At 42.6% G+C, this 27,962-nt stretch overlaps 1 protein-coding gene across 2 annotated transcripts; it reads right to left on the reverse strand.

The window, feature by feature from the left end:
• Positions 1–7: 7 nt before the first annotated feature.
• On the reverse strand, positions 8–27,962 carry LOC103648085 (uncharacterized). 2 transcript variants are annotated; one of them, XR_002267452.1, is made up of 5 exons: positions 27,893–27,962; positions 27,645–27,733; positions 2,655–5,719; positions 637–2,545; positions 8–483 (listed from the first exon to the last, which is right to left on the reverse strand). XR_002267452.1 is itself a non-coding variant. In XM_008672590.2 (4 exons), the coding sequence occupies exons 2-4, from the start codon at positions 27,651–27,653 to the stop codon at positions 2,542–2,544; spliced, it is 3,078 nt and encodes a 1,025-aa protein (XP_008670812.2). In that variant the 5' UTR covers positions 27,654–27,733; positions 27,893–27,962; the 3' UTR covers positions 8–2,541. The 2 variants fall into 2 exon arrangements, 1 of the variants encoding a protein (XP_008670812.2); XM_008672590.2 differs by having other exon boundaries at positions 8–2,545.

The following is a 27,962-nucleotide window of genomic DNA, read 5'->3' on the forward strand; positions in this document are numbered from 1 at the left end:
CACTAAGTTTGGCTTGTGAAAGCTTAGAGATACTAGCTAGTACAACCACATGTTGGTTTCACAATTTTAAGTTCACTTGCAAATTTCTCTTTTGGAGAAAATACAAAACAAAATATCTAGTTGCATCCATCCAAAAGAACTTTTGATCTTTCTTGTTGTAGCATCCATAGGCACCACCGCGATCTGCTTGCTATTGTCATCATGGAGTAAACAAGTGACTTACTACCTCTAGGACCTCCCTCCTGACAAAATTAAAACCCAAATCATTAGTAGACTACTTAGAAATCCATTCCAAAATAAACTATAGAATAGATACCACCTTGCTCGATGATTAAGCTAAATATACAATAGTTGAACGCAACATAACTCCATTCCAAAAGCATTATTCTAATCAATTAGAGTACCTAGTAAAGTAAGGATGCTTTTGATGTCAATCATATATATACCTGTAGCACTCTGGGATGATTTTGATGTCTTGCTCACCTTTAGTTATATAATCATAGAAACCATTAGTTAGAAAATATGCAATCACCATATATGAAAAACAACAAAGAGATAGCTTATTACTCTCTTGTAATGGATTAGTATTTAAGCTATAGATATCACATTTATATTTGTGTTATAATGAATTTGTACCTAGCATCATCATTGATCCATGTCTTATCCACCATGGTTTAGGACTACTTCTTAGAAACTCAGTGACTGCAACATCAAAGTTATAGAAAAAATATATTTCAGGTTATCAACTCACAACTCCCTCCTTCCCCACTAATTTACATTTAAACACTGTAGCATAATTTAGAGTTGTATGTGTGGATTACTAGTGAAGTTTTACATGAACAAAGTCCCCTTACAATATTTTTGTGCTGAGCAACACTACTTAACATTAACCAAATAGTTTTTCTTGGTGGCCATTTCTAGATCCTAGGATCTAAATCACATAGTAGCAAAGTAGCATTACAAAACTAAAAGGTTAGGAGACATAAAACTTGCCTGGGATCGGACGGCAGTACCGTAGGCCTACTCGCGCAAGCACACAGCCGTGGCCGCGTCGGCCGGCGCTTCTCCGCCGGACTCGTAGCAGTGCGGTCGGCCTTGCTCCTCTGGAGTAGCAGTGGGGCGTCGTCGGCTCAGAAAAAACAAAGGAAGAAGCTAGCAGGGCGCGCGGTTGGAGGACGACTGGCGGCCGACCGGATGAAACTAGCGCGCGGCTGGGGATGGTTGGAATATTTGGATGGCGGTGGCTGGTATTACGGGAAAGGAGAGATAGGGTTTTGGGCGGCGGCAACTCGTATTTGGGCCACCAATTTTGCGTGCCAACAGGCCACCGATGCCGCAAATTGCACAATGCTTTTTATGGCGACTGACAGTGCGAGGTTATAGGTATGAATTGTCGACTGACAAAGCGACACTATTCACATATAAATATAACGACTAACACTCAGTTGGAATATAGACATATGCCGACTCACCATCTGTGGCAATGTATACCAACTAACAATTCGATGCTAATTCTCTATTTATTGTGACAGTCGTCCGACACTAATTTGGTGTTGTGGTATAGTGCATCACGATTCCTCTAGATCAAACACGCTTAACTCAGAAGTTCTTTTGAGGTAGGCTTCCGAAAAAAAGATGTATCTTGTTGGTTTGAGTACTCTATTAATTCTATTATAAGCCTTGGACTAGGATATCACCATCCGATGGGGCCAGAATATCACAAAACACCTTTATCAAATTAATAAGATTAGATGCATATGTGGGACCCATATATGAAGCTCGACCATAAAACTTCAAAACCTCACATTCACACTTTAGAATTTGGATGAAATTGATGGAAACTTTTTCATATGACTTAGTATGACATCCGACTACTTTGTGCATATATATGGAGTATCCAGTCACATAGATAGATAGTAGATACATCACATAAAAGCAGATAAGTATATAGCAATCAAGGTACCAAATAGATAAATAGATACATCACATAAACCACACATAATTATATAGCAACCAGGGTACCAAATAGATAAATACAACACATAAACCACACATAATTATATAGCAACCAGGGTACCAAATAGATAAATACAACACATAAACCACACATAATTATATAGCAACCAGGGTACAAAATAGATAAATACAACACATAAACCACACACAATTATATAGCAACCAGGCTACCAAATAGATAAATACAACACATAAACCACACATAATTATATAGCAACCATGGTACCAAATAGATAAATACAACACATAAAACACATATTTAATGTTGCTCAGCGATGAAACAACACACACAAGCGTAGACAATAAACTGGTGGTGGTGATGTGGATGCAGAGAAAGGCAGAAGAACAACGTAGTTGAAGCAGAGGGAACCAACCACACACCACGACTTGAAGAGGGAGATACCAATAATTAATAGGAGTCTTATTTCATCGACTGCTGTCAGGAATGGACGTCGATACTGTGCAACCTGCAACATATATATGGAGTGGAGGGGTCCATTCGCCTCCAATGGCAGCTGTTGTTGATTACCTGCAAGGAATTATTCAGTAAATTGATCAACAACACTATATATACAACAGTATGGGATGATTGAGTGAATGTCTAGGCATGCATGCAATAAATTGGCAGATTACTTGACCTGAGGACGCTGCCTCTAAGAAGCTTGGGCTTCCTGTAGTGGCATGAGTGCTTGGGGCGGAAGAGGGAAGGGTGGTGCTTGGCCTCCAACCCATCCCACTCGAGGCCATCCCACCAGTCCTTCTCGCACACCACTGTGGGTGGCTGCGCGAGACGGCCGCCGACCGCCGGTAAACGCCTGAGTGCTGGACAGCCTGTGACATTGATAGTCTCGAGCATTGGTGAAGACATCATGCGGCCACAAATGCCGCGCAGCGTCGGGAGGTTGTGGAGGTGGATGCGTCGTAGCTTGGGGAAATGCTTGACAACCTCCTCTTGGTTCTCGAGCCTGGGATCCCATGAGCGAAAGATCTCCCTAAGATCACCGCAACAAATGATCTCTAGGGTCTCAAGCTGAGGCAGCGACATATTCGAGTCCAAGGGGAGCACGAAGATGACCCTCGGGCAGTAGTCCAGGTGCAAGAACTGGAGCTGTTGAAAGGAGTATGCAGATGGATAAGCTCTTGGACTCCAGTTCCAGATGTGCTTTGCCATCGGGAGGTGTGATGCCCAGAATGTTGTCAGGTTTTGAAATATCAGCCATGAATCACTAGAAACATCATTTTCTTTTCCTTCAGAAAAGGCAGTGAAGACAGATCGCAACATGGGGCACCTTTCAACTCGGCACCAATGAAGTTCATTCCATGAGGTAATATATGACAGAGAGATGCCGAAGGTGATGGACATGCAATCATGCACATGCACAACATCAGCACTTGTGCATATAAAACTAGGGGGCATTGACCATGTTCCACCTGTCTTGTCCTGTGCTTCACCACCCTCTCCCTCCTGCTCATCATCCTCTGCTTGTACGTGAATATACCAGCCATGACCATGCATCGTCCGGGTCATTGGGCAATCCCACATCCAGTGGATCGCTCCTTCACCGTCCTCATCACCAGCAGTTGCATCCTCATCATGAATAAGTTGGTTATGGGTGATCATATCTCTTGCATATACATCTACAACATGTATAGTCTGCTGCAAGATACTGACTCCTTGAGCAGCAACAAGATCACCTGATGCTGGTGGTGTAGTGAACTCCACACGTGTAGGCCAGCCAAGGGAAAAACGATTGTTTTCATAGGTACGAAAGATTTGTAGCGACCGGAGGAGCCTCGCATCCCTTACACAAATGTACCAGTTTCTGTCCAAGGATGAGGATTCTGTAGTAGAAGCAGAGTTAGCCTCCTTCCTCTTTTCTTCCCATTTACATAGACGCGGCCACTCCTGTCCTGATGCTGTCATGGATGGGGTGGTGCTCACACAAAACACATCCAAGGTCTTAGCAATAGATGAGGTGCTCAGTGGCCATAGTATTGCACGGAGCTTCTGGCACCCAAGTAGGATGAGCCGCTTCAATCTCTGGGCTTGTACCTTTCGCAAGTTGACGGTTTCCACAGATGTGCAAGAGAGGTCCAACTCATGGAGGCAACAAAATAATCCTCTCAACAATATACTCCTCAACTGAGCACAACCACGAAAGGAGATGTTGCGTATCCTATCAACTGTAGCACCTTCATCTTTAGCATCGTTGGTGAGGACGGCTTGTTCCAGTGCAACAGAGTTCTCAAGTATTAATCTTTGTCCGTCAACGCTGCCGTCTTCTACTCGAAGCTTGATAAGGCTGCCACAACCACGTAGATGACTTGTGCTCAAGTTCTTGATTCCCTTTGCATTCAACTCTCTGAGGTTGGCCATTATGTTCATCATCCTTTCTGACAGCAACCAGCACCATTGGGTGTAGCTCAAATCCATTACTCGCAGCTTCCCGAAGCAAGCCCTCCATGCTCCACTCTGGTCGTCAAGTTCCTTGCCCTCTGTTGGTGTGATACTTGTGCCATCGTCCTCGCAACGGTGAAGGCGGAGGAACCTTAGGTTGCTGCAGTAGAGGAATGGTGGTGATGCAAATCTAAAGGTGCATCGAGAGAGATGCAGCACACGCAGATTACTGGCTGAATGTTTGAACATAGAAGCTGGTAATTGTATTGTTGTGTCAACAGTAACAACCCCTCTAGAGGGAGATTCTTCATCTTCATATTTTGGTTGTAGAAAAAAGGAAGTTGCTTCAGCAGGCACACTAATAATCTTGGAAGTGCAACAAATCACTGGAGGTCGTGGTAAATGATGCTGCATCTGCATCTCAATAGCTGAGGATGAAAAGAATTCATGCATATAAGACCTTCTCCAGTCCAACTGTGTGTTTCTCTGTAGTGCATCACCAACCTTCCAAGCCCATGCTTCCGAGCTACTACTGCCTTGTATAATGCCATCACAAACCCAGTAGTTTGAAGCATGGGTATCCCAATCTATGTTACCCATGTCTTTTAGCTTCCACGTGTACAGGATGCATGCCACCACTACCATGTGGTCCATGATACCCGTGTACTGAGCAACCTCCTTAGCTTCCTCATTCACAATGCCCCACAATGAAGTGTCATCTAATTGCACTATATCACGATGCACATAAAGATACACCATATTAGGAATATTTTCATATATTTTTTCATATATATTGTAGCTAAACCTCCCTTGCATTGTCCACAACAACACATCACCTTTGAAGTTTCGGTTCAGTGGGATACCAAACTCGCTCAGGTCAATGAAGCTACCACTTCCATTATGGAAGACCACAACTAATCTATTGACGGTGGATAGCTTTCTGTAGGTATGCGTATTGATTTCCTGTACCTCCTTTCTAGCGCCTTCTTCTACACCGTCGAAATCATCCTCCTTGTCATGCTGGCTCAAGATGGCCATCACTGAATGGGGGAGCTTTATCTCCTCGGCGATAGCCTTCTGTAGGGCCCTCCTACTTTTCCATAATGAGCAATCCAAATGGAGAACACTGTCAAACTTTGATGCTGAAGATTTTAGGCGTTTTGCTGCTTCCTTGAGAGCAGCAGATGCACCCATTCCATCCCAGCCTTCAAAGTAGAACACCTTTTTTTCCTTATATTTATACTCCACATGATGGAGTATTTTTCTAGCTGCATCAAACGTGTTCTCCACGTCAATCAACCTTACCTACAATGTTCAAAAACAATTACCAAATGAGATCGTTTGAATTACTTTCGCATCAAAATTGTTCATGTGTGATAGAGAGCGAGGAAATTTTCTTTTCTATGCCTCAGGCAAGCGACCGATCCAAAAACAGAGCGAGGGGCTGAGTATCACTTGTATATGTTTAATGTTGTGCAATCAGGTGATAGACTGCTAACAATTAAAAAATGGCATTCTCTCCATAAGGTGCTAAGATGAGTAGTGTTAAACCCTTGCACAAGTTGATTTAAGAAAAAAATTCTCAGTAATTAATGCCTTGAGGTTTGGACCCTTCCCTAAAGCAAAAAAATAATTACTTTTTATTCAAACAAACAATAAAAATCACTTGAGTAAAATATGCTAATTCAATAAAAATAGTAATTAACGGTAGTATATAGTGCTAGTAGTAAGTAGAAAGTTCTTAACACATTCGAGGTTACCAAGAACACGTCTCTTTGAAGTCAGCAATTAAGAGCCTTATCCTAAAAGTTATTTGTCAGCGCTTATGTGGCCACGTTCTCACCATCAAAGAAGACATATGACAACTAAGAACATGATATGCATATTTTGACCTTATTTAGATGTAGTTATTGAATATCAGAAATCCACAACTTAGTGAAGGACCCTAAGTCTACTATGAATCTGAACTCACCAGAAACAAAAAAGGCTAGTGCTAGAATCCTTCCTATATGGCTAGGATAAATACACCGATATCTATTAGGCAAGGATGTTTGTTAATAGATAGATTGATCTTTATTAGATAAGAGTCTATATTCATTGGTGTTAGAATCCTACCTTTATGGCTATAATAGATAGATCGATCTCACAAAGGTCTCGGTTGATAGATTGATCAATCTATATTAGGCAATGATCTCGGTTGATTGGTTCTGTTTCTATTAAACTCAGCTATCCTTGCTTACATATGTGTAACATCATATCTCTTACAATACAACAATATCCTTTCTATCATGATATCAGGAGATAGTCACAATCCAGTGGCCCTCGCTACTGCCTAACCCTACCCTAGTTTTCATGCTCCACCCTCTTATTCTGTCCCACCAGTGCCTCATCTCCACCATGTCGCTAGTGTTACTAGCCCCTAGTGAGGTTGAGCTTGCCAAAGCTCGTGTCCAAGAGGAGATTGTACAACATGCCAAGGAGGACGCTAGTGCCACTGAGAAAAAGAGGGACAAACTAGTCACCAAAGCCAACGTCAACGCCAAGCTTGATGCCGATGCCCATGTCCATGTCCTAGCCATAACTGAATCAATAGAGAAGGAACAAGCACCCACCACCACCCTAGAGTATGCGACCATGCCGCTCTCAAGATGGCGTAACCCCCTACCATCTCCTTCTCTAACACTGAGGCAACAACGATCCATGAGGCCTTCATCATCGCCAACCTCCACTTGTAGGCTACCGGCATCCAGAACATTTGATGGCTTCTCAAGATCACAAATCCACAACTTGGTGAAGGACCCTAACTCTACTCTAAACCTGAACTCGATCACCGGGAACCAAAAAGGCTAGTTTTAGAATCTGACCTATATCACTAGGATAGATATATTGATCTCTATTATGCAAGGATCTATATATTGCTCTCTATCATGTAATGACATTCATTGATTGCTGTTAGCATCCTACCTATATGGCTAGGATAGATAGATCTATTTCTCAATGATTTTTGTTGATGATAAATCAATATATATATATATATATATATATATATATATATATATATATATATATATATATATATATATATATATTAGGTAAGGATATCCGTTGATTGATTTTGTTTCTATAAACTCTTGGCTATCCTTGCCTATATATGTGTAAAACACTATATCTCCTACAATACATCAATAGGCTTTTTATCATGGTATCAGAAGATGGGTATGATCCTATGCCCCTCATTTCCATGTAACACTACCCTAGTCTCCATGCACCACCCTTCTTTTCTCTCCCATCGATGCCTCATCTCCACCATGTCGCTGACGTCACCAACCCCAATGAGCCCAAGCTCACATCTGCTGGTGCTTAAGAGGAGACTACATAGTGCACCAAGGAGAACACTGCTATGACTAAGAAGATGATCAACATAGTCGTCAAAGCTGATGTTGACGCCAAGGTTGTTACTGACATCCATGCCTGTTTCATTGCCGCAACCAATGCCCTAGAGAAGGAACAAGTCGCCACCGCTACGCTAAAGTGTGTCACTGCCACCACTTTCAAGCCGGCTCAGGCCCCCATCGTTACCTTCTCTAACGCTGAGGCCTCTACAATCTATGAGGTCTCCATCATTGGCAACCTCCACACGTAAGTTGTTAGTGTTGAAAGGGAAATGTGCCCTTGGGTCATTTCTATTTTGTTTTGGTGATTAAATGCTCAACACATTAGGTTTAGACTAACATCATCTTGTATGAGCAATGAGCATAGGAAGTTAAATCAAATTGAGAAAAAGGCACATTCAGGCTTGAAAGTGGACATACCATAAATCCATATGGTACCAAGTGAAAAAGGTAATGTTGGGGGCCTTCTTCCTCCGAAGGTCCTCAAAAACGTAACTGACCATATGTTTTCAGTATGACATGGATTGTTACAGGGGGCTTCGGCTTCGGGATGAAGTTTTTTATATAGCAAGGTGAAGATGAAGCCCGAAGGTAATAAGAATGAACGACGAAGCTGTAACCAAGGAGCTTCGGCTTTGATGTAATGATCAAGGCCGAGCACGACGATGACCGAAAAGGGACAAAGACTACTTAGTCCCTAATATTCTGTGTTATAATAATAGATAAGTGTAAGGGACATAAATGTAATTTTACTCGGGCTGCGTCCCGTGACTATAAATAGATGAACAGTAGCATCGTACTGTTCATGCTGGATTGTCATCACTCTTTCGCATTCACTCCTTCGAGCAAGCGAAAGGTATCAATACAGTATTAATACTATTGAATATTCATTTATGTTTTATGGAATACAAATATAAATGAATTAATAAGATATATTCTTCATCTTTATCCCTTCATATTCTTATTCGCATATTGAATAATGAAGGCAAGTCTTTCATGATCTTCGTCTGATGAGTATTATCCCCATGTGGAAATAATGCTTCGGAAGACGAAGATCCTTAATCTTTAACAATTGTGTTGCCTTGTTCTTGATTCATAGCATTTAAGAACAAGTGACCGACAGGTAAGCTCCAAACACTTAGTCAATTGTTTTAGGTACTAATCATATTTGTCTAAGTGTTAGGGACTATTTGAAGTCAAGTCAAAAGGAGCGAAAGAGAGTTGAAATGAAAAAGGAGCATCTAGGCTGTTCTGCAGAGCACCGGACGGTCCAATGCCACCCACCGGATAGTCCGGTGCATGGTCCGACCGAAAGGGCTGCTCTTGGGAAAAGAAGCCTTCGTCGGCTATAAATCACTAGACAGTACGTGCAGAGTGCTGGACAGTCCGATGTGTCAGCCGACCAACAGCTAGTTGACACGTCGGCCAGAGCCAACGGTCAACTGGACCACCGGGAAGTCCGGTGCCACCCATTGGACGGTCCGGTGCCCCCTAGAAGAGAAAATAAGCCAATCAAGAGATACATAGTCATTACACTGTGCAGTGTCCGGTGTGCACCGGACTGTCCGGTGCACCCACGGATAGAAGGCAACCAGGGCCTTCCAAATGGAGCTCCAATGGCTCCTAGGTCCCTTGGGGCTATAAAAGGACCCCATAGGCGCATGGAGCTGTTACCGAAGCATACTAAGAGCACACCAAAACTCCGATTCAACGCAACCATGCCTTCGACTCATTCTAGAGAGAATTGAGTGTTTTCTTGAGAGAAACTCTATCGTTTTGATTCTTGCGTTCTCTCCTTTACTTGTGTGCGTGATGTTGATGCTCTTGTACTCTTGTGTGTGTTTCTACTCGCTCCTTACTCTTGTGCTTTGATTGAGATCATTTGTGTAAGGCGTGAGAGACTCCAACTTGTGGAGATTCCTCACAAAGGGATTTGATATAAGGAAGAACAACGTGGTACTCAAGTTTGATCTTTGGATCACTTGAGAGGGGTTGAGTGCAACCCTTGACCGAAGGAGGTCACCACAACGTGGAGTAGGCATTGGCCAAACCACATGATAAAATCACCGTGTCTCTTGTGCATTTTCTTTATTGCGCTTGTTATCTTCCAATAGTTCTCATATTGCACTTGTATTATTGTTCCTAAGTTTAATACACATATCCAAGGAACAATCAAGTGAAGAGTTCTCTTCTCCTCTCCACCTCTACTCATAACAACTTGGTTTTAGTTTTCACTAACACTCATCATAAACCAAGTTTGTCTTGTTTAGAGTTGATTTTTGCAGGATCACCTATTCACCCCCTCTAGGTGCTCTCAATTGCTATTGGAGCCATTCTCTTCATCAAGGGACTATCCGTCTAGAGAGATGAATCCTAAGGTCAAGGGGATTGTGATCAATGATAAGGAGAAGGAGACTCTCAACATTGAAGAGCCGAAAGGTGATAAGCTCACCGACTCAGGCTCGAACAACAAGAGGAAGGAAGGGAAGAAGAAGAGGCGCATCAAGAAGATCATCTACTACGACAGTGACACCTCCTCTTCTTCCCCAAAGGACGATGTCGATTCCTCTACAAAGAAAAAGATGGTGAACCAAAATTATTCTTTTGATTATTCTCGAATTCCGTACAATCGCAATGCTCATTTACTATCTATACCTCTTGGCAAGCCTCCTCATTTTGATGGGGAAGATTACTCTTTTTGGGTCATAAGATGCACAATCATTTATTTTATCTTCATCCTAATATTTGGGAAGTGGTAGAAAATGGAATGCATTTTGATAGTAATGATAATTCCATATTAATTAATGAGCAAATCCATAAAAATACCCAAGCTACTACTATTTTGCTAGCATCTCTATGCAGGGATGAATACAACAAATTTAGTGGCTTGGACAACGCCAAGAAAATATGGGATACCCTCAAAATCTCTCATGAGGGTAATGATGTTACGATGATCACCAAAATGGAATTGGTGGAAGGTGAACTAGGGAGATTCGCCATGAAAAGGATAGAGGAGCCTACTGAAACATCCAATAGGTTCAAGACCCTGGTGAACAAGATATGAAGCTATGGAAGCACAAGATGGATAGATCACGACGTCGTGCGCCTCATGCTAAGGTCATTTATAGTAATTGATCCTCATCTTATCAATCTTATTTGTGAAACCCCAGGTACACCAAAATGTTGCCTGAGGAAATCCTTGGTAAGTTTATAAGTGGGTGTATGATGGTGAAAGAAGCAAGGTACGTCGATGACATTGCCAACAGACCTCTTCCTTTTTACGAGCTGTAGCCCATTGCACTCAAGGCAACGACCAGCACGGAGACGCTCCCAAACAAGGTGGCACAAGTAGAGACTGTTAGACTTAATGAGGAAGAAATGGCGCTTGTAATAATGCGCTTCAAGACTGCATTGAAAGCACGCAAGGACTACCCCAACAAGAACAAATCAAGGGGAAAGCTTTCACGCTTCAAATGCGGCAAGACTGGTCATTTTATTGCTTAATGTCTCGATAATGAGAATGACCAGGTACAAGAAAAGGAAGGGAAGAAGGAGAAGAAGTTCTATAGAAAGACAAAGGGTGAGGCACATATTGGCAAGGAATGAGACTCAGACTGCTCTTCATTCGACTCCGACGATGAAGGAATTGCTACCTTCGCCTTCGACAAGTCTTCCCTCTTTCCCAATGAGCATCACACTTGCCTCATGGCAAAAGAGAATAAGGTACATACACGTGATACCCCTAAGTATACTTCTTCTAGTGATGAGGAATGTGATGTTGATGATGTAGATTATAACAATCTCTTTAAGGGCTTAGATAGAGCTAAGGTAGATACAATTAATGAATTAATTGATGCTCTTAATGAAAAAGATAGATTGCTAGAAAAACAATATGATCCACTTTATGAAAAACATGATAAAGTAGTAGAAGTAGAAAAATATCTTGCTTTAAAAATAAAGAAGAATGAAATGCTTGCCTTTGAATTATCTTTTTGTCATTCATCTATTACTAGCCTCAAGAGTTTAAATGATGACTTGAATGCTAGAATAAAAAAGTAAATGTTGCAAGTTCTTCAATTGAGCATGTTTCAGTTTGTGCAAAGTGCAAATATCATGATTTAAATGTTTGTAGTAATCATGGTTCTACTATTGCAAAATTGAGATTGCTCAATTAAATGTTCAACTTAAGAATTGCAAAAATGAAGTAGAAAAGGTAAAATTTGCTAGGGATGCTTTTACCATTGGTAGACATCAATCCATTAAGGACGGACTTGGTTTCCAAAAGGGAACCAAGAACACTAAGAGCCAAAAGGACCTCAACTTCACAAAGGAGAAGGGGAAGGCACCTATGGCTAATAGTGTGCATTCGATTCATGAGAAGAAAAACCATGCTTATTTGTATTCTCATGTTAAGAGTACTCCTCATAATGCTTATCATATTAATTGCAATGATAGTTTTACTCCTCGCACTATGTTCACTTCATCTAGTGGTTTTGATAGGAGTAGAACTAGGCGTCATGCTTCTTATGCGCCTAAGCATAGGAATGCATCTCATGAACCTTCAATTCTACTTTGCACTTTTGATGCATCTTATGTAATTCATTGTAAGAATGATATAATTGTTGCTACAAATGTGGGACCAAAATGCAAGAAAGGTAAGGCTTGCATTTGGGTTCCCAAAACTTGTGTAACTAACCTGATAGGACCCAACACAAGTTGGGTAACTAAATCCCAAGCCTAAATACCTTGCAGGTTTATGTATCCGGGGGCTCAAGCTAGATCATTGATAGCGGATGCACAAACCACATGTCAGGGGACAAGAACATGTTCACCTCCTAAGTCAAGAACAAGGATTCTCATGTGAAAGGGAAATGTGTCCGTGGGCTATTTCTATAGTGTTTTGGTGATTAGATGCACAACACACTATGTGTGAACTAACATAATATTGAGCAAAGGAATATCTAGATGGATTAAGTGTGAAGGTAAGTTCTAGACACTTAGTCAATTGTTTTATGTGATAAACATGCTTGTCTAAGTGCTAGGAACTCAATTAAGTCAAGTCCAAAATGAGCAAAAGAAGTTCAGCTGAAACAACCAGTGGAGCACCAGCTACGGGTGCACCGAACACTGTCCGGTGTGCACCGGACACTGTCCGTAGGCTGGCTCAGCGACGAACTCGCTGCTCTCGGGAATCGCCGAGGACGCTGCGGCTAAAATTCACCGGACTGCCCGGTGTGCACTGGACTGTCCGGTGAGCCAGCAGCGCTCGCGCCAACGGTCGGCAGCGCGATTAACGCGAAATCAACGGGTGACGTGTGGCCAGAGCCAACAGTCACTAGGCAGCACCGGACTATCCGGTGTGCGCTGGACAGTGTCCGGTGTGCGCTGGACAATGTCCAGTGTGCCAAGTGGACCGAGGGTTCAACGGTCGGCTTCACCAAAGAAGGAAAGAAATCGTGCACTGTTCATGTCCGGTGCTCCAACGGACATAAGGCAAGAATTGCCTACCAAATGGAGCTTCAACAGCTCCTAGCTGCCTAGGGGCTATAAAAGGGGCCCCTAGGCGCATGGAGCAAGACACCAAGCCTCCATTGAACATCCTAAGACGCCTAGACTCCACAAACACGTATTCGGATCATTGTGTTTGAGATTTGAGCACTTGTTAAGTTGTGAACTCGCTTCGCTGTGGTTGTGTGCTCGTTTCTTAACTTGTGTGCGTTGTGTTGCTGCGACTCTAGTGCTTGCGTGTGTTTCTATTCCCTCCCTTACTCTGTGGTTTTCATTGTGATCAATATTGTAAGGGTTAGAGGCTCCAACTTGTGGAGATTCCTCACAAAGGGAAATATCTGCTATAAGGAAGAAAATCGTGGTACTCAAGGTTGATCATTGGATCACTTGAGAGGGATTGAGTGCAATCCTTGACCAAAGGAGGTCACCACAACGTGGAGTAGGCATTGGCCGAACCATGGGATAAAATCACCATGTCTCTTATGTCACTTTTTATTGTGATTGATTTCTGTCTTAGGGTTCTCACTTAATCACTTGTGTTATTGTTCCTAAATTTAATACTCATTCTAAAGGAACAATCAAGTGAAGAGTTCTCTCTATATACATAACACCTTGGGTTTGACATCACTAACATTTCATAAACCAAGTTTGTGTTGTTTAAGTGTTGAATATTATAGGATCACCTATTCACCCCCCTCTAGGTGCTCTCATCATGACACGATCATCTTTGGAGATGGGAATCAAGGCAAGGTAAAAGGGATAGGTAAAATAGCGATTACTACTAAGCATTCAATTTCTAATGTCTTTTTGGTAGAATCACTTGGATATAATTTGCTTCCATTAGTCAATTATGTTTACTTGTTAAGATTAAATGCATGTTTACTTTTTTGGTAGAATCACTTGGATATAAATGCTGATCTAGATGCATGTTTACTTGTTAAGATTAATATGGGCTGGCTTTGGCATCGCCGTCTAGCACATGTTAGGATGAAAAACCTTCATAAGCTTCTCAAGGGAGAACATGCATTAGGACTAACCGATGTCTATTTTGAGAAAGAAATACCTTGTGCAACATGTCAAGCAGGTAAACAGATGGGAACAAGTCATCCAAGCAAGAATGTGATGACGAAATCAAGGCCATTGGAACTTCTCCACAGGGATCTCTTCGGGCCCATTGCTTACCTTAGCATTGATGGAAGTAAGAATGGTCTAGTAATTGTAGATGACTATTGCTGCTTCACTTGGGTGTTCTTTTTATAATATAAATCTGAAACGCAAGAAACCCTCAAGCGCTTCCTAAGACAGGCTCAAAATGAGTTTGAGCTAAAAGTAAAGAAGATAAGGAGCGATAATGGATCTGAGTTCAAGAATCTTCAAGTGTAAGAATATCTTGAGGAGGAAGGCATCAAACATGAGTTCTCCGCTCCCTACATGCTGCAACAAAATGGTGTAGTGGAGAGGAAGAACAAGACGCTCATTGACATGGCAAGGACGCTGCTAGGATAATACAAGACGCCAAAATAGTTTTAGTCGGAAGCCGTGAATACGGCTTGCTATGCCATAAACCGTCTTTATCTTCATCGCCTCCTCAAGAAGATGACATATGAGCTACTCACCAATAACAAACCCAATGTTTCTTACTTTCATGTATTTTGGAGCAAATGCTACATCTTGGTAAAGAAAGGTAGGCATTCAAAGTTTGCTCTCAAAGCCGTTGAAGGGGTTATACTTAGTTATGACACAAATACAAAGGCATATAGAGTCTTTAACAAATCTTCGGGTTTAGTTGAAGTCTCTAGTGACGTTGTATTTGATGAGACTAATGGCTCTCAAAGAGAGCAAGTTTATCTTGATGATATAGATGAACATGAGGTTCTGACGGTCGCAATGAGGACTATGGCGATAGGCGATGTGCGACCACAGGCACAACAAGTACAAGATCAACCTTCTTCCTCAACTATGGTGCAACCCCCAACTCATGATGAGGAACAGATACCTCAAGGCAATGACATGAATCAAGGGGGAGCACAAGAACAAGAAAGAAGGGAGAAGGAAGAAGTACCACATGCTCTTTCAACCCAAGTTTGCACCAACATACAAAGGGATCATCCGGTGGATCAACTTCTTGGTGACATTAGCAAGGGAGTTACTACTCGTTCACGTGTTGCAAATTTTTGCTAGCACTACTCTTTTGTCTTTTTTATTGAGCCTTTTAGGGTAGAAGAAGCCTTGCAAGATCTGGACTGGGTGTTGGTCATGCAAGAAGAGCTCAACAACTTCAAGAGAAATGAAGTATGGAGTCTGGTGCCACGTCCAAAGCAAAATGTTGTGGGCACCAAATGGGTGTTTCACAACAAACAATATGAATATGGAGTGGTGACAAGAAACAAAACAAGACTTGTAGCAAAAGGTTATGTTCAAGTCATAGGTTTGGATTTTGAGGAAACTTTTGGAACTGTAGCTAGGCTTGAGTCTATTCGCTTATTACTAGTCTATATTGCTCGCCATTCCTTTAAGCTCTTTCAAATGGACGTGAAGAGCACTTTCCTCAATGGGTAAATCAAGGAGGAGGTGCACGTGGAACAATCCCCTAGCTTCGAAGATGACAAGTACTCCAACTATGTGTACAAACTCTCTAAGGCGCTATATGGACTTAAGCAAGCCTCAAGAGCATGGTATGAATGCCTTAGAGATTTCCTTATCTCTAATGCTTTCAAGGTCGGGAAAGCTGATCCTACTCTTTTCACTAAGACTTGCAATGGTGATTTGTTTATATGTCGAATATATGTCGATGACATAATATTGGTTCTACTAATCAAAAGTCATGTGAATAGTTTAGCAGGGTTATGACTCAGAAATTTGAGATGTCCATGATGGGGGAGTTGACTTACTTCCTCGGATTTCAAGTAAAGCAAGTCAAGGAAGGGACATTCTTCTCTCAAACAAAGTACATCCAAGATATACTTAAGAAGTTTGGGATGAAGGATGCAAAACCTGCTAAGATGCCAATGGGAACTAACAGACACTTGGACCTCAACGCAAGGGATAAGTCCGTAGGTCAAAAGGTATATTGGTCTATGATAGGATCCTTGATGTATCTTTGTGCAAGTAAATCGGACATTGTGCTTTCTGTTTGCATATGTGCTAGATTTCAATCCGATCCCCAGGAATGTCACCTTGTGGCTATGAAGCGTATTCTTAGATATTTAGTTCACACGCCTTACATCGGGCTTTGGTATCCTAAGGGGTCTACCTTTGACTTGATTGGATACTCAGACTTTGACTATGTCGGGTGCAAAGCTGATAGGAAGAGTAAATCATGTACTTGTCAGTTCTTTGGAAGATCCCTAGTGACTTGGAGTTCAAAGAAATAAACTTTCTTTGCTCTATCCACTGCTAAGGCCAAGTATGTTGTAGCAGGACAATGTTGCGCATAACTACTTTGGATGAGTCAAACTCTTCGGGACTTTGGCTACAATTTGAGCAAAGTCCCACTCCTATGTGATAATGAGAGTGCAATCCGCTTGGCGAATAATCCCGTTGAACATATCCGCACTAAGCACATAGACGCGCCCACGTCTGTTCGCGAATTTGCCCTTGCTGGCTCGCGGACCCCACTGGTCAGCCTCCTCCCGTTCCCTAACCTCCCGCTCGCGCACTCCGCCGTGGACGCGCCCACGTCACGCGTTTCTCGGTCACTCCCCCAACGCGCCCGACCTCCTTTTGGAGACCACACTCACTCGCTCACTCCCCTCTCTCAGTAGCGCCCCCAGCAGACCCCCTTGCACCGTGCACGCAACCGTGGAGCACCACCGTCGTCCGTCGTCCATTTCACGGCCGCTGTCGAGCTCTTGTCGCGTCCATTGTCCTGGTGAGCTCCGCCTCCTCACCAACAACTCAAGACACCCTCTGGTTCGCCCCCAGCCCCTCTATTTCCCTCTGTTCGCGCTCACCAGACTTCTCGTCACGCAATCGTGCCTCCGCCACCGTCGACCAAGGCCCTTGTTGCGTCCTCGCCGCTGCTCAAGCGCTCTAGAGCCGTCTCTCGAGGTAACTAACCCACCCATGCCCTTAATTCCCCATTTACTGACCTACTGTCCGTGCAATCGCTCGCTGGAGTTGAGTTGTGCCGCCGTTAGGCTACTCCACCGCGGACCGTGCCCTCTGGTGCCTCTGTGTCGGTGTCGTGCCCATGACTGAGCCCGTCGTGTCACCCCGAACTCGCCTGAGCCCTTTCCCGGCACCCTAGACCCTCGTTGTGGCCGCGCCCTTGCCTTCGGTGAACCTTCGCTGCCAAATCGGGCTACGCCGCCACGGGTAGCCCAGCAACCCTGCCCGCGCTCGCCATCAGATCTCAGGCATTCATCCGAGATCTGACGGCCTAACTTCAATTAAACCCGATCTGATCCCACCCGTCCGAAGCAGAACTGGCCGCTCGGATCCGCACCCCTCACTCGCGTTCTGTAGCTAGGTCCGGTCGTTCAGTCCGTCTCGCCCCCTAGGTCGCTGACTCTCTTGACCCACTTGTTAGCCCGTGCTCGTGTCCGCGCGTGCGCTCGCTCGCTCAGATTTGATTGTGGTCGTTCGTCTGCGATCGGATGGATGAGATTACCCCGTACCCCTTCGCGCGGTAGATTTGCTAAAGAGACCCTCAGCTTTCTAAGAATCAACCCGCTATCCATGGTTTTCGCGTGTAGACCCCTATATTTTTGCAAAAAGGCTCCTGATCTTTTAGGTTATCGAATTAGACCTAGTTTTGTGTTTTGAATTCCAAAACTTGTTTATTTCATATCTTTTGCATATGAACTCCAAATTGAGTGATTCAAAATGCAAAATGTTCATAAGATTATTCTCTACCTGTTTAAATTATAACCTTTTACTGTCTGCATGTGCTAATTTTATGCCTAGACTATAGGTTAGTGTTAGTGATGGCTTATTATTAATAAGAAAGATAAAAGGCAAACCATAATGGTAATTAGATGTTTAACTTTGTGAGGTTAATAATATGTAATATATGAACCTATCCCTGGTATAATTCTTGTGTCTCATTAAGATAAATGAAATTAAGTTATGTAATCTATTGAGATAAGTAATACTTAGAGAACCACAAACCTCTAGGTGTATTAGTCCACCCTAGATCCTAGACTTCGCTTTTGAGTTTGCTACTTTCTTTTGAATTCATGGTCACTTGATTGTACATGTTTGGTGTATTGTTTCTTTGTTATTATCCAAATGTGTTGAATGCATGATCGCTTTGCATAGACAACGAGCAGCTCGTGGTTTCTGAGTGTGTTGCCGAAGACCTTCCTGAGTAGCAACCTCGTGAAGGCAAGTGTCCTCTGAGCCATTATGTCCAACTTAATTTATAATTCACTATTCCGCATTACTTAATTGAAACCTAAGGATTGACTAGTCTGTATTTATCTTGTCCTTGCTTACCTTTTTGGGTTATTATGGTTAGCTTCATGCTATTGCTCTACCTTAATCAACAAACTTGATGCGAATATTTATGATACGATGTTGTTATTATGATTATGGTGATGTTCTTATGGCACTTTAGGGGACTCAGGTTGTTTTCCTGAGTACCTCTCTGTAAGGACCTGTTCGTTGAGTGACCACTCGGGATAACATTACAACCATGAGGGTGGAATGGGATGCCCTTAGCTGATTAATTAGATGAACCTGGGGTGTAGTTGGCTTTGTCGGAGGGCCATCAATGGTGGCGGGGCATAGTGCTCGCTCTGCTAAGGGTGGGTGTCGAGGTTCATTCGATTTGGTTTTGATTTTGTTAGTCACCCATCTTAGGGAGGAGTATTGTGTTTGTACGACTAGCGAAACCTAATGAGCAGCTATGCACTAGGGGAGTCTTTGTAAAGGCTATGTAGTGAATCCCTAGCCATTCACCTTAGTAGTGAAGATTGGGTCTGGACAACCTAGGCTGGAAAGGGAATCACGACTCGTGGGTAAAGTGTGCAACCTCTACAGAGTGTTAGAAACGGGTATATTAGTCGTGCTCACGGTTAAGAGAAGCTTTGGGTTCCTCTTTGATTATAAAAACTTTGGATACTTTATTATGATGATTAATGGCGATGATTATAATTATGATCTCTGGTATTTCCTCTTGAAGGGAGTACTTTTGGGTAATAACTGAGTTTATTACTAAAACTTGGCTTATTACTAGTAATAAACACCTGACCAACTAAAAGCAACTGCTTTAACCTTAACTCCACATACAACTAGTCCACTTTAGCCAAATGGGACTTTTGATGAGTACGTTGATGTATACTCACCCTTGCTTTAAAAACCACCCCACCCTAGGTTGTCCCTATTGCAATCAGTGTTCAGGAGGAGATGCAGGCAACATGGAGGAATTTGAGGAGTTTCAGGACTACGACGAGTTCTATTTGTGTTAGTGGCAAACCCCCAGTCTACTGCCTGTGAAGGCCTTATCTCTATATTTCGTATTCCACACTTTGATCACGTTTATGACTATGTTATGTTAATGACTCTGTGGATGTCTTGGACATCTTGATGTAATAAAGTACTATTTCTGCTGTTTATTTTGAGCAATGTGTGATGATGTCCAACTATGTTAACGTTGTGAATGTGAGTTTTTGATCTTGGCACATACATGGTTCATATTCAGTTTGCCTTCTAAAATCGGGTGTGACATTAGTGTATGCGGCTCGCTCTGCCGAGGGTGGTTTGCCCCTTGGGGAGGAGTGCAGTACATTTAGGAAACCTCATGGGCGGCTACATCTTCAGGGACTCTTTGTAAAGGTTTCATAGTGAATCCCTGGCCATTCACCTCGGTAGTGAAGATCGGGTCTCTACAACCCATGCTAGAGAGGGAATCTTGGCTCGTGGGTAAAGTGTGCAACCTCTATAGAGTGTTATGAAACTAATATATCAGCCGTGCTCACAATTATGAGTGGCCTTGGGAGCTCCTTTGATTAGAAAAACTATGATTACAGATGATGATGAGGATAATAATGGGTTTAATGGTGATGATTATGATAATGGATTTCGGTGTTCTTTCCATTGGGAAGGAGTACCTTTGGGTTAATAACTTTGGGTTTAATGCTAAAACCTGGCTCTCTACTAGTAATAATTACCTGACCAACTAAAAGCAATTGCTCTGAGCATCACCCCACATACAGCTAGTCCACCTTTAGCTAAATGGGACATTTGCTAAGTACGTTGATGTGTACTCACCCTTGCTTAAAACACCAAAAACACCAGGTTGTCCACATTGCAACCCCTGCTCAGGAGAAGATGAAGGCGTAGCGGAGGATTTCCAGGAGTTCTAAGACTATGATGAGTTCTAGGCATGGGTTAGCGGCAAACCCTGAGTCGGCTGCCTGTGATGGCCGTGTTTTACTATGTTTCATTTTTCGCACTTTGATCTATGTTTAAGACTCTGCGGATGTCTCAGACATCATGATGTAATCAACTTAATACTTCTTTATGTTGCTATTTGAGCACTGTGTGATGATGTCCAGTTATGTAATCGTTGTGTACGTGAATTGCTGATCCTGACACATACATGGTTCGCATTCGATTTGCCTTCTAAAACAGGGTGTGACACTCTTGTACTTTTGTGTGTGTTTCTACTCCCTCCTTACTCTTGTGCTTTGATTGAGATCATTTGTGTAAGTTGTGAGAGACTCCAACTTGTGGAGATTCCTCACAAAGGGATTTGATATAAGGAAGAACAACATGGTACTCAAGTTTGATCTTTGGATCACTTGAGAGGGGTTGAGTGCAACCCTTGATTGAAGGAGATCACCACAACGTGGAGTAGGCATTGGCCAAACCATGGGATAAAATCACCGTGTTTCTTGTGCATTTTCTTTATTGCGATTCTTATCTTCCAAGAGTTCTCATATTTCACTTGCATTGTTGTTCCTAAGTTTAATACACATATTCAAGAAACAATCAAGTGAAGAGTTCTCTTCTCCTCTCCACCTATACTCATAAAAAGTTGGTTTTAGTTTTCACTAACACTCATCATAAACCAAGTTTGTATTGTTTAGAGTTGATTTTTGCAAGATCACTTATTCACCCCCTCTAGGTGATCTCAAGTGTCCAAAACATTAGATTGTTTATCTCTTTTTACTTGGACTCCCTCTCCACCAACTACCTCTAGTGGCGTGAACTCTTCCTCCACGCCATCAAGCACTATGTCCTCAACAACCACGTCCTCTCTAACAACGGCGATGCTTCCACCACCATCCGGCGGCACATGGACAATCAGTGGTGTACTATTTTGGCTCTTTGGCACCATCACTATCATGTTGCAAGACATGGTTCACATCAATGGCGACATGACCTAGGATGTTTGCTTTGCCATAGAGGAACACTTCCTAGGCAACTAGGAGACTCATGCCCTCCACCTCAATGTCTCTTTCTGTACCTGCATCCAAGGAAATCTCTTTATCAGCGACTATTGCACAAGATGAAGTGCATGGACGTGCCCTAGGGGACCTTGGTGAATTAATGCCCAAATGCATTCTCATCCTCAAACTCCATCATGGTACCAATAAGAAGATTGAGTGCATGAAGACCATCATCAGTAGCACCATGTCATTCCTGCCATTTTAGATTGTTCAAAACGACCTTTTGGTCGAGGATCTCACCATGGATGAGGAGGCATCTAACTTGGCTTCTACTGCCTTCCTTGCCAACTTGATGCCATAGAGATGCAATAGTAGTCCGTTTCCACCTTCACGCCTACCAAACCAAAACGGACATAGCATCAACCTAGTGGCTCCTCCAGCTCCACCATCCATCGTCATCACTGCAACAAGAATGGCAAGGACACCAATGGCAAGGATAGATTGAGAGACGCACCCTGAATGTTAATCTATAACCCCTAAATTGACTAGATCACCATGCGACCTAGGCTAGTCTTAGGTGGCTAATAGTTCGAGACCCCTCTACTCCCTACGCCTTCCACTTTTGCTGCCTTCATCATGTGCCTTGGTGACTACTGATGCACCTTCCATCTACCATCATCACCTTGGTCATCCTAGCTTCAAGGCCCTCTTGTCACATGTTAGGTCATCCGTCATTCATTGCAATAAAAAGCATTGATGCTTCTTTTATGTGGTGCTTGACAACTAGGTCTACATACTTGTTTGCCTTTTTATAATTCATCCTCTCAGGATATTTAAAAATTTGACTTAGTACATTATGATCTGTGGACCTCTCCAATTTCCACTGTGTCCGGTTACAAGTATTGTTGCTTTGTTTTGGATAAATGCTCACACTTTTCCTATACTTTTCCTCTATGATTGAAGTCCTTCACCTTGGCTAATTTTTTCTTACCTTCATACCTAGTTTGACTACACCATGAAGGAGTCCACATTGCTACATTTTTATTGAGTCAGCTCCACTACAAGAATATTGACTTGACGTTCCGATGGTATCATAAGCATCATAAAAGGTGCATAAAGGTTTTCTGTGACGTTCCTATTAAGGAACATCATATTCTAAGAATATTCCTACTTAGGAACGTCATAATTTATGATGTTTTGTCATAGAATACCTTTAGTTACAGACCTTCTATGACACTTATGATACCATCAGAACGTCATAGAAAGTCAATTATAGTATCCCCACAAAAACCATCCCACACCCTAACCCATTTTTTGCTCTCTAAGGCACCTCACCTTTCTATGAGCACCTTCATGTATTTGGTTGTGCTTACTATCCTAACCTATTTTTCACCACCCCACAAACTTGCCCCCTCACTCCATACTATGTGTCTTTCATGGCTACTCCTCTGATCATAAGGGGTATCCATGTCTAGATCTCCCTTTTAACCACATTGTGGTCACTCGCCATGTCATGTTTGATGAGATTAGTTTCCCATTCTCTCGAGCATTGCCTTAGAGCTTACGCTTAGTGCCATAGATGTTTTAATGATTATGAACTTTGGATAGGACCACCAAGGACTTGTGAAAGGCTAAGGTGTCGAGGAGGAGGAGCAAGGACATCCACAACACGAAGGAGATCAAGTTCGACTCGACTGGATTTCATCTCAGGTTATAGGACTAGTCTGCACTAAACTGGACGCCCAGGACACATCCGGACTCCATTGCGATGTACTTGATATGATTGGAAATATAAGAAGATTATCTAACCAACTCAACCAGTCCCACCTTAAAATTCATTCGGAGTCAACAGGAATCGTCGAAACAAATCAGCATTTAGATTCTGTTTTGGTGCTGCGACACCGTTTGTTGGGTTGTTGGGTCATGTATCGTGTTGGAGCCCATTAGGGGTACCTCCAGGGGTTGTGCACACCCCTAACCTCTATTTTAATAGTAACTGCCGGCACATTACGGTTTGAGTTTTGCTTAGATCATATTTGTTATTGAACAGTGTCATTGTTCATTGGTTTATGAGACCATACCTCGTGATCAATGCAGTCTTGATTGTGTTCTTTTTGTTCTTGCTTATGTTCTTGATTGCGCTTGCAGGGATAAGCCTTCGTGACGAGTCACTCGTGTGTCACGGGTGATAACCAACGGAGCAGTGGTGTAGTGATTGTGATGATCCGTTCGTTTGGAGCCTTGATCATCAACGTCGAGATCTCCACCCAATCAAATTATCTTACTTCACGGAAGATCAGGTCTTGCCTTCTATCAGAGGGGATGAGACATGTGCAGGGGGAGGGTCGAGGCGGTCAGGGTGGTCGAGGCTGTTGGTTGGGCGGGTGCAGGGACGGCTGGGGCTGGGCTTCTTTTAACTATTAGAAGCATTGGACTCCCAATATCCCCTCCCTATATATATAATTATTGAATCTACACAAATATATATATATATATATATGACACATTTACATATATATAAATATATTATTGTACACATTATTATGTAAATAAATATATAATAAAATTTGGCATCGGTATTTTAGCATCGGTTCTAGCGAACAACCGGGAATCCGGTATTGAAACCAGTTCGCAATAGATACAGTTGGCCCTTTCTTGAGCAGTGGTTGGATGCAATTTTAATCCACATCTGCAGTATAATACAACTAACATGTAACATGTCACGTCACACTACCATTGACATATAATAATTTATTCTTTCATTTAAATAATTACGTTAATATAGTTTCATCCAATCGCTTGCAATTCTGGAAGCAATGCGCCATGTATGCTGCTAGTTCGAGAGAAGTGAAATCCATATGGTTTCAAGCCTCGCATGAGTATTCTTGCCATCCCCGTCTTTACTATATTAAAACATCAGTTTTAACGGTCGTCTCACGTCATATTTTTACAAATAACTCCTCACATCTATTTCAAATTAACCCGCTGCATTCCTCCATGCATACAACCTCCACGTCCAGCCCGTTAGCCAGTCGGGTCATTTGGTTAAAAGTGGTGCAGCATGCACTATTTTAAATGTCCGGCTAAGGTCCTTAGCAGCGAGCTTTTGAATAAGCTATAGCCGGCTATAGCCGGCTATAGCTGCGAGCTAATCCATTTAGTGGGTTTTTTTAAAAAATATGACATAACTTTATAGATAAATTAAATGTTCAATATTTGAACCTGACAATTCAAACTAATAGTTCAAATGTTCAATAATAAATCAATGTATATGCAAATTCAACATTCAACGACATATGTAAAAGGCATTTAATCGCTACCTAACAAACATTAAGTTAAAGGGCATGCCCATAGTTTGTTTTTAGGCCTCAATGTTTCGAAGGTTCGAACAGTAAAAAAGATATTGCATGTTTAACAGCTAAATCGAGCTAATGTTGTGTATTTAGCAGGCTAAATAAGGTTATTAACGGCTAATTTTGATTAGCGCTAAATGGTGCATCTATTAGCTCTAGACCTCCTGAAAGGCTATAGCCTATTTAAAACCTTGGCAGCAGGTGGGGTTCGAACCCAAGCCCTATTGGAAGAAGGGCGGGAGACACTGAGTGAAGCCGTCTAACCAGTAGAACATTATGGTAAAGAATTTTTAATATTAAATATAAATTGTACATATGTATATACGATTTTTTGTAAAATAAAAAAATATAATCGTGCTAGGCCGGGTTAGCACTACGGGTCGAGGTTACGGCCCAAGCACGACACGACGCTCGTGTCGGGCTGGCCCAGGCACTATTAAATGGGCCGTGTCCCGGACTAGCCCGCCAGGCACAACCCATTTGGCCATCTATACCTCCACATGATAATGATGGCCCTCGCCTCAATTGTCGCCATCTCGTTCGCCATCCTGCTTCTTTTCTCTCTCCTCATGCCTCCGCCTCCGCGCCTCCCATTCTCGGCAGAGGGCATGGGAGCAGGCACCTCCTTCCCGTATTCGTCCGATACCAGCCCCGATACCGACCATCGTAGTGGCTATTGCACGTCTACGAGGATGTTTCACAGCATGCACGTATCATCGTTTTCGCCATCGTCAGACGTCTCGTTCGTCTTTCTGGCATTCGCCCTATTCTTCCTCCCCAACCTGCTGCCCCTGCCCACGGTCGCAGCAACGAGCCGACCGACGCTCGTCGTCGCGGGTACGGGCAAGTCAGTCTTGCTCCTGGCTTTTCTTTGTGCGTGCCGCCGAGGAGGACACGATGACGCCTGCCACGCTTAAGTTATCTTGGCGACGACGAGTCCAGATCTGAGATATTGGACAATTAAGGCCCGCATCGTGGCAACAGTCGGCATATGCTACGAAGTTGGTGGTGGTGTTGTGTCGCCTCGGCGGGTCCAGGGCTAGGAAGACACTCGCATTCTCTCGCCCTTTTCAGACTGACGCTTGGTGTGACTGCCTCTCGGTTTGGAGTTGCTCCGGCTGGGCTTCTTTCTCCCTGTATGTATTTAGCGGTATACTACCTATGTCACCTCTAGATGTCCAGGTCTTCGTCGTGTCCTTCTCCGCCAACGAACAAGTATGACTGTCTCTTCCCTTCCCTTCCTGCTCTATGAAACCTTGGAAGTGGGGGAGGAGAGGGATAGGGTCCCTGATTTGCTGTCTATGGTACCCATTCGATGGCTCGACATCGTCGGTCTACATGGTTTTTTCTTTACCACGATGTCGACTCGGTTAGTCAAATAAAAAATATTATACAGAGTGCGGAGATGATCAATAAAAAAATCTTGAGATCGTTTTGGTGGATAGTTTACGTGGTATTGTTGTGAGCCATCGTAACGCACGGACAACCGACTAGTATATACTACACGCGTGTTGCTAATTGCAATAGGAAATAAAATCTCCCCTTATAATACTTTAGGTGTGAATTATTTTATAGGCAAACGTCTTAAATTAACAACTTACCTCTAGTCTACAAACAAAAGGAAGACACTTAATTTTAAAATAGATCTGAATCTTATAACGATGCCCGTAAAATGATGTCCAATATTGAAACGATTGTTTACTATAAATTTTGTACATGATCGACCTCTACAAAAATTTTGATATTACGTTTATCTTCATTTGGCTTTGTACGAAAATATATATTTAATCGTGCCTATTTATGACGTTGAGCTTTCTTAAATATCGTTTTGAAAAATTGATTTAGTAGGACGTTTAGAGCATCTCCAAGAGGAACTTCTATAATTAGGACCTCAAAAGCTAAATTGAACCTGATTCAAATTAATTCGGATCAACATTTTTTCTCAACTCCAACAACCCACGTGGTAGTTGAGTCCGCGAGATTAGCGGCCGGGGGCGAGGGGGGGGCACAGGGGGCAATGTCCCCCCTAGTGCTCCCCTAATTCTATAGAATATGTTAGTTTTTTTAGCTAATTCTTATGTAAATAGTGTAAAAATGCTTCTAACAGCCCTCTAATCTAATTTGGTCCCTCTATTTTTGGATGCTGCCTTCGCCCTTGTTAGCGGCACGGTTCCATCTTCGTGTCATGTAAATGAAGCTTCTTCCGGGTGCCTCCAACTTTGCGTCATTGTAGTTGCGTCCAGGAAGCGTGAAGGACTTCTACTCCAGAAAAATCGTTGGATGCAGATGAATATGTCCGCTGACTAGGATGCTATATTTAACACCTGTGACTTCGGGTGCTATATTCATTTGATGGAAATTTATAAAATAGCAACTTTGTTGGAAGCTATTTTAAGACTCGGCTTAAGTCATCTCTTGAAGATGCTCTAAGATAATTTCTGATTTCTAGAGATGGCGAACCACCTCCCATTTTATATAGTCTTCTTCATTCCTTTCTCAGCAATGTGTGAAAAAGAATAAACGCACAACTAGCAGAAATCATTTCATATAGTCTTTTTTCCAACCAAACTAATATATGTATATATCTGATTAATTAAAAGAACAAGTGCGCAGAATAGATATAACAGAATGTATGTACCCGAGGCATGTGTGTGTTTATAGCTTCAGATTATTAGAGTTGCAGCTGCCAAAGTTGTATCCAATCACCAGAAAACTCCAGACTTGTTCCTACACGCATACGAAGCAAGTATATGTGTGAGTGACTGACTCATTCTATGTACTGCACGGACCGACCATCATGCTAATAGATCTTGTATAAACTCGGAGAACGAAGCAGCAAGAACCAGCAAATATATGAGATCATCGATGGAAGTTTTGCGTGGTTACCTTGAGCGAGGCCTCAGATCCAAGGCGTACAAGCATAGCTGGGCACAAGCATCTAAATGAACATATATAG

This window comes from Zea mays, chromosome 2 (genome assembly GCF_902167145.1).
Source record: "Zea mays cultivar B73 chromosome 2, Zm-B73-REFERENCE-NAM-5.0, whole genome shotgun sequence".
NCBI classification, from domain to species: Eukaryota; Viridiplantae; Streptophyta; class Magnoliopsida; order Poales; family Poaceae; genus Zea; species Zea mays.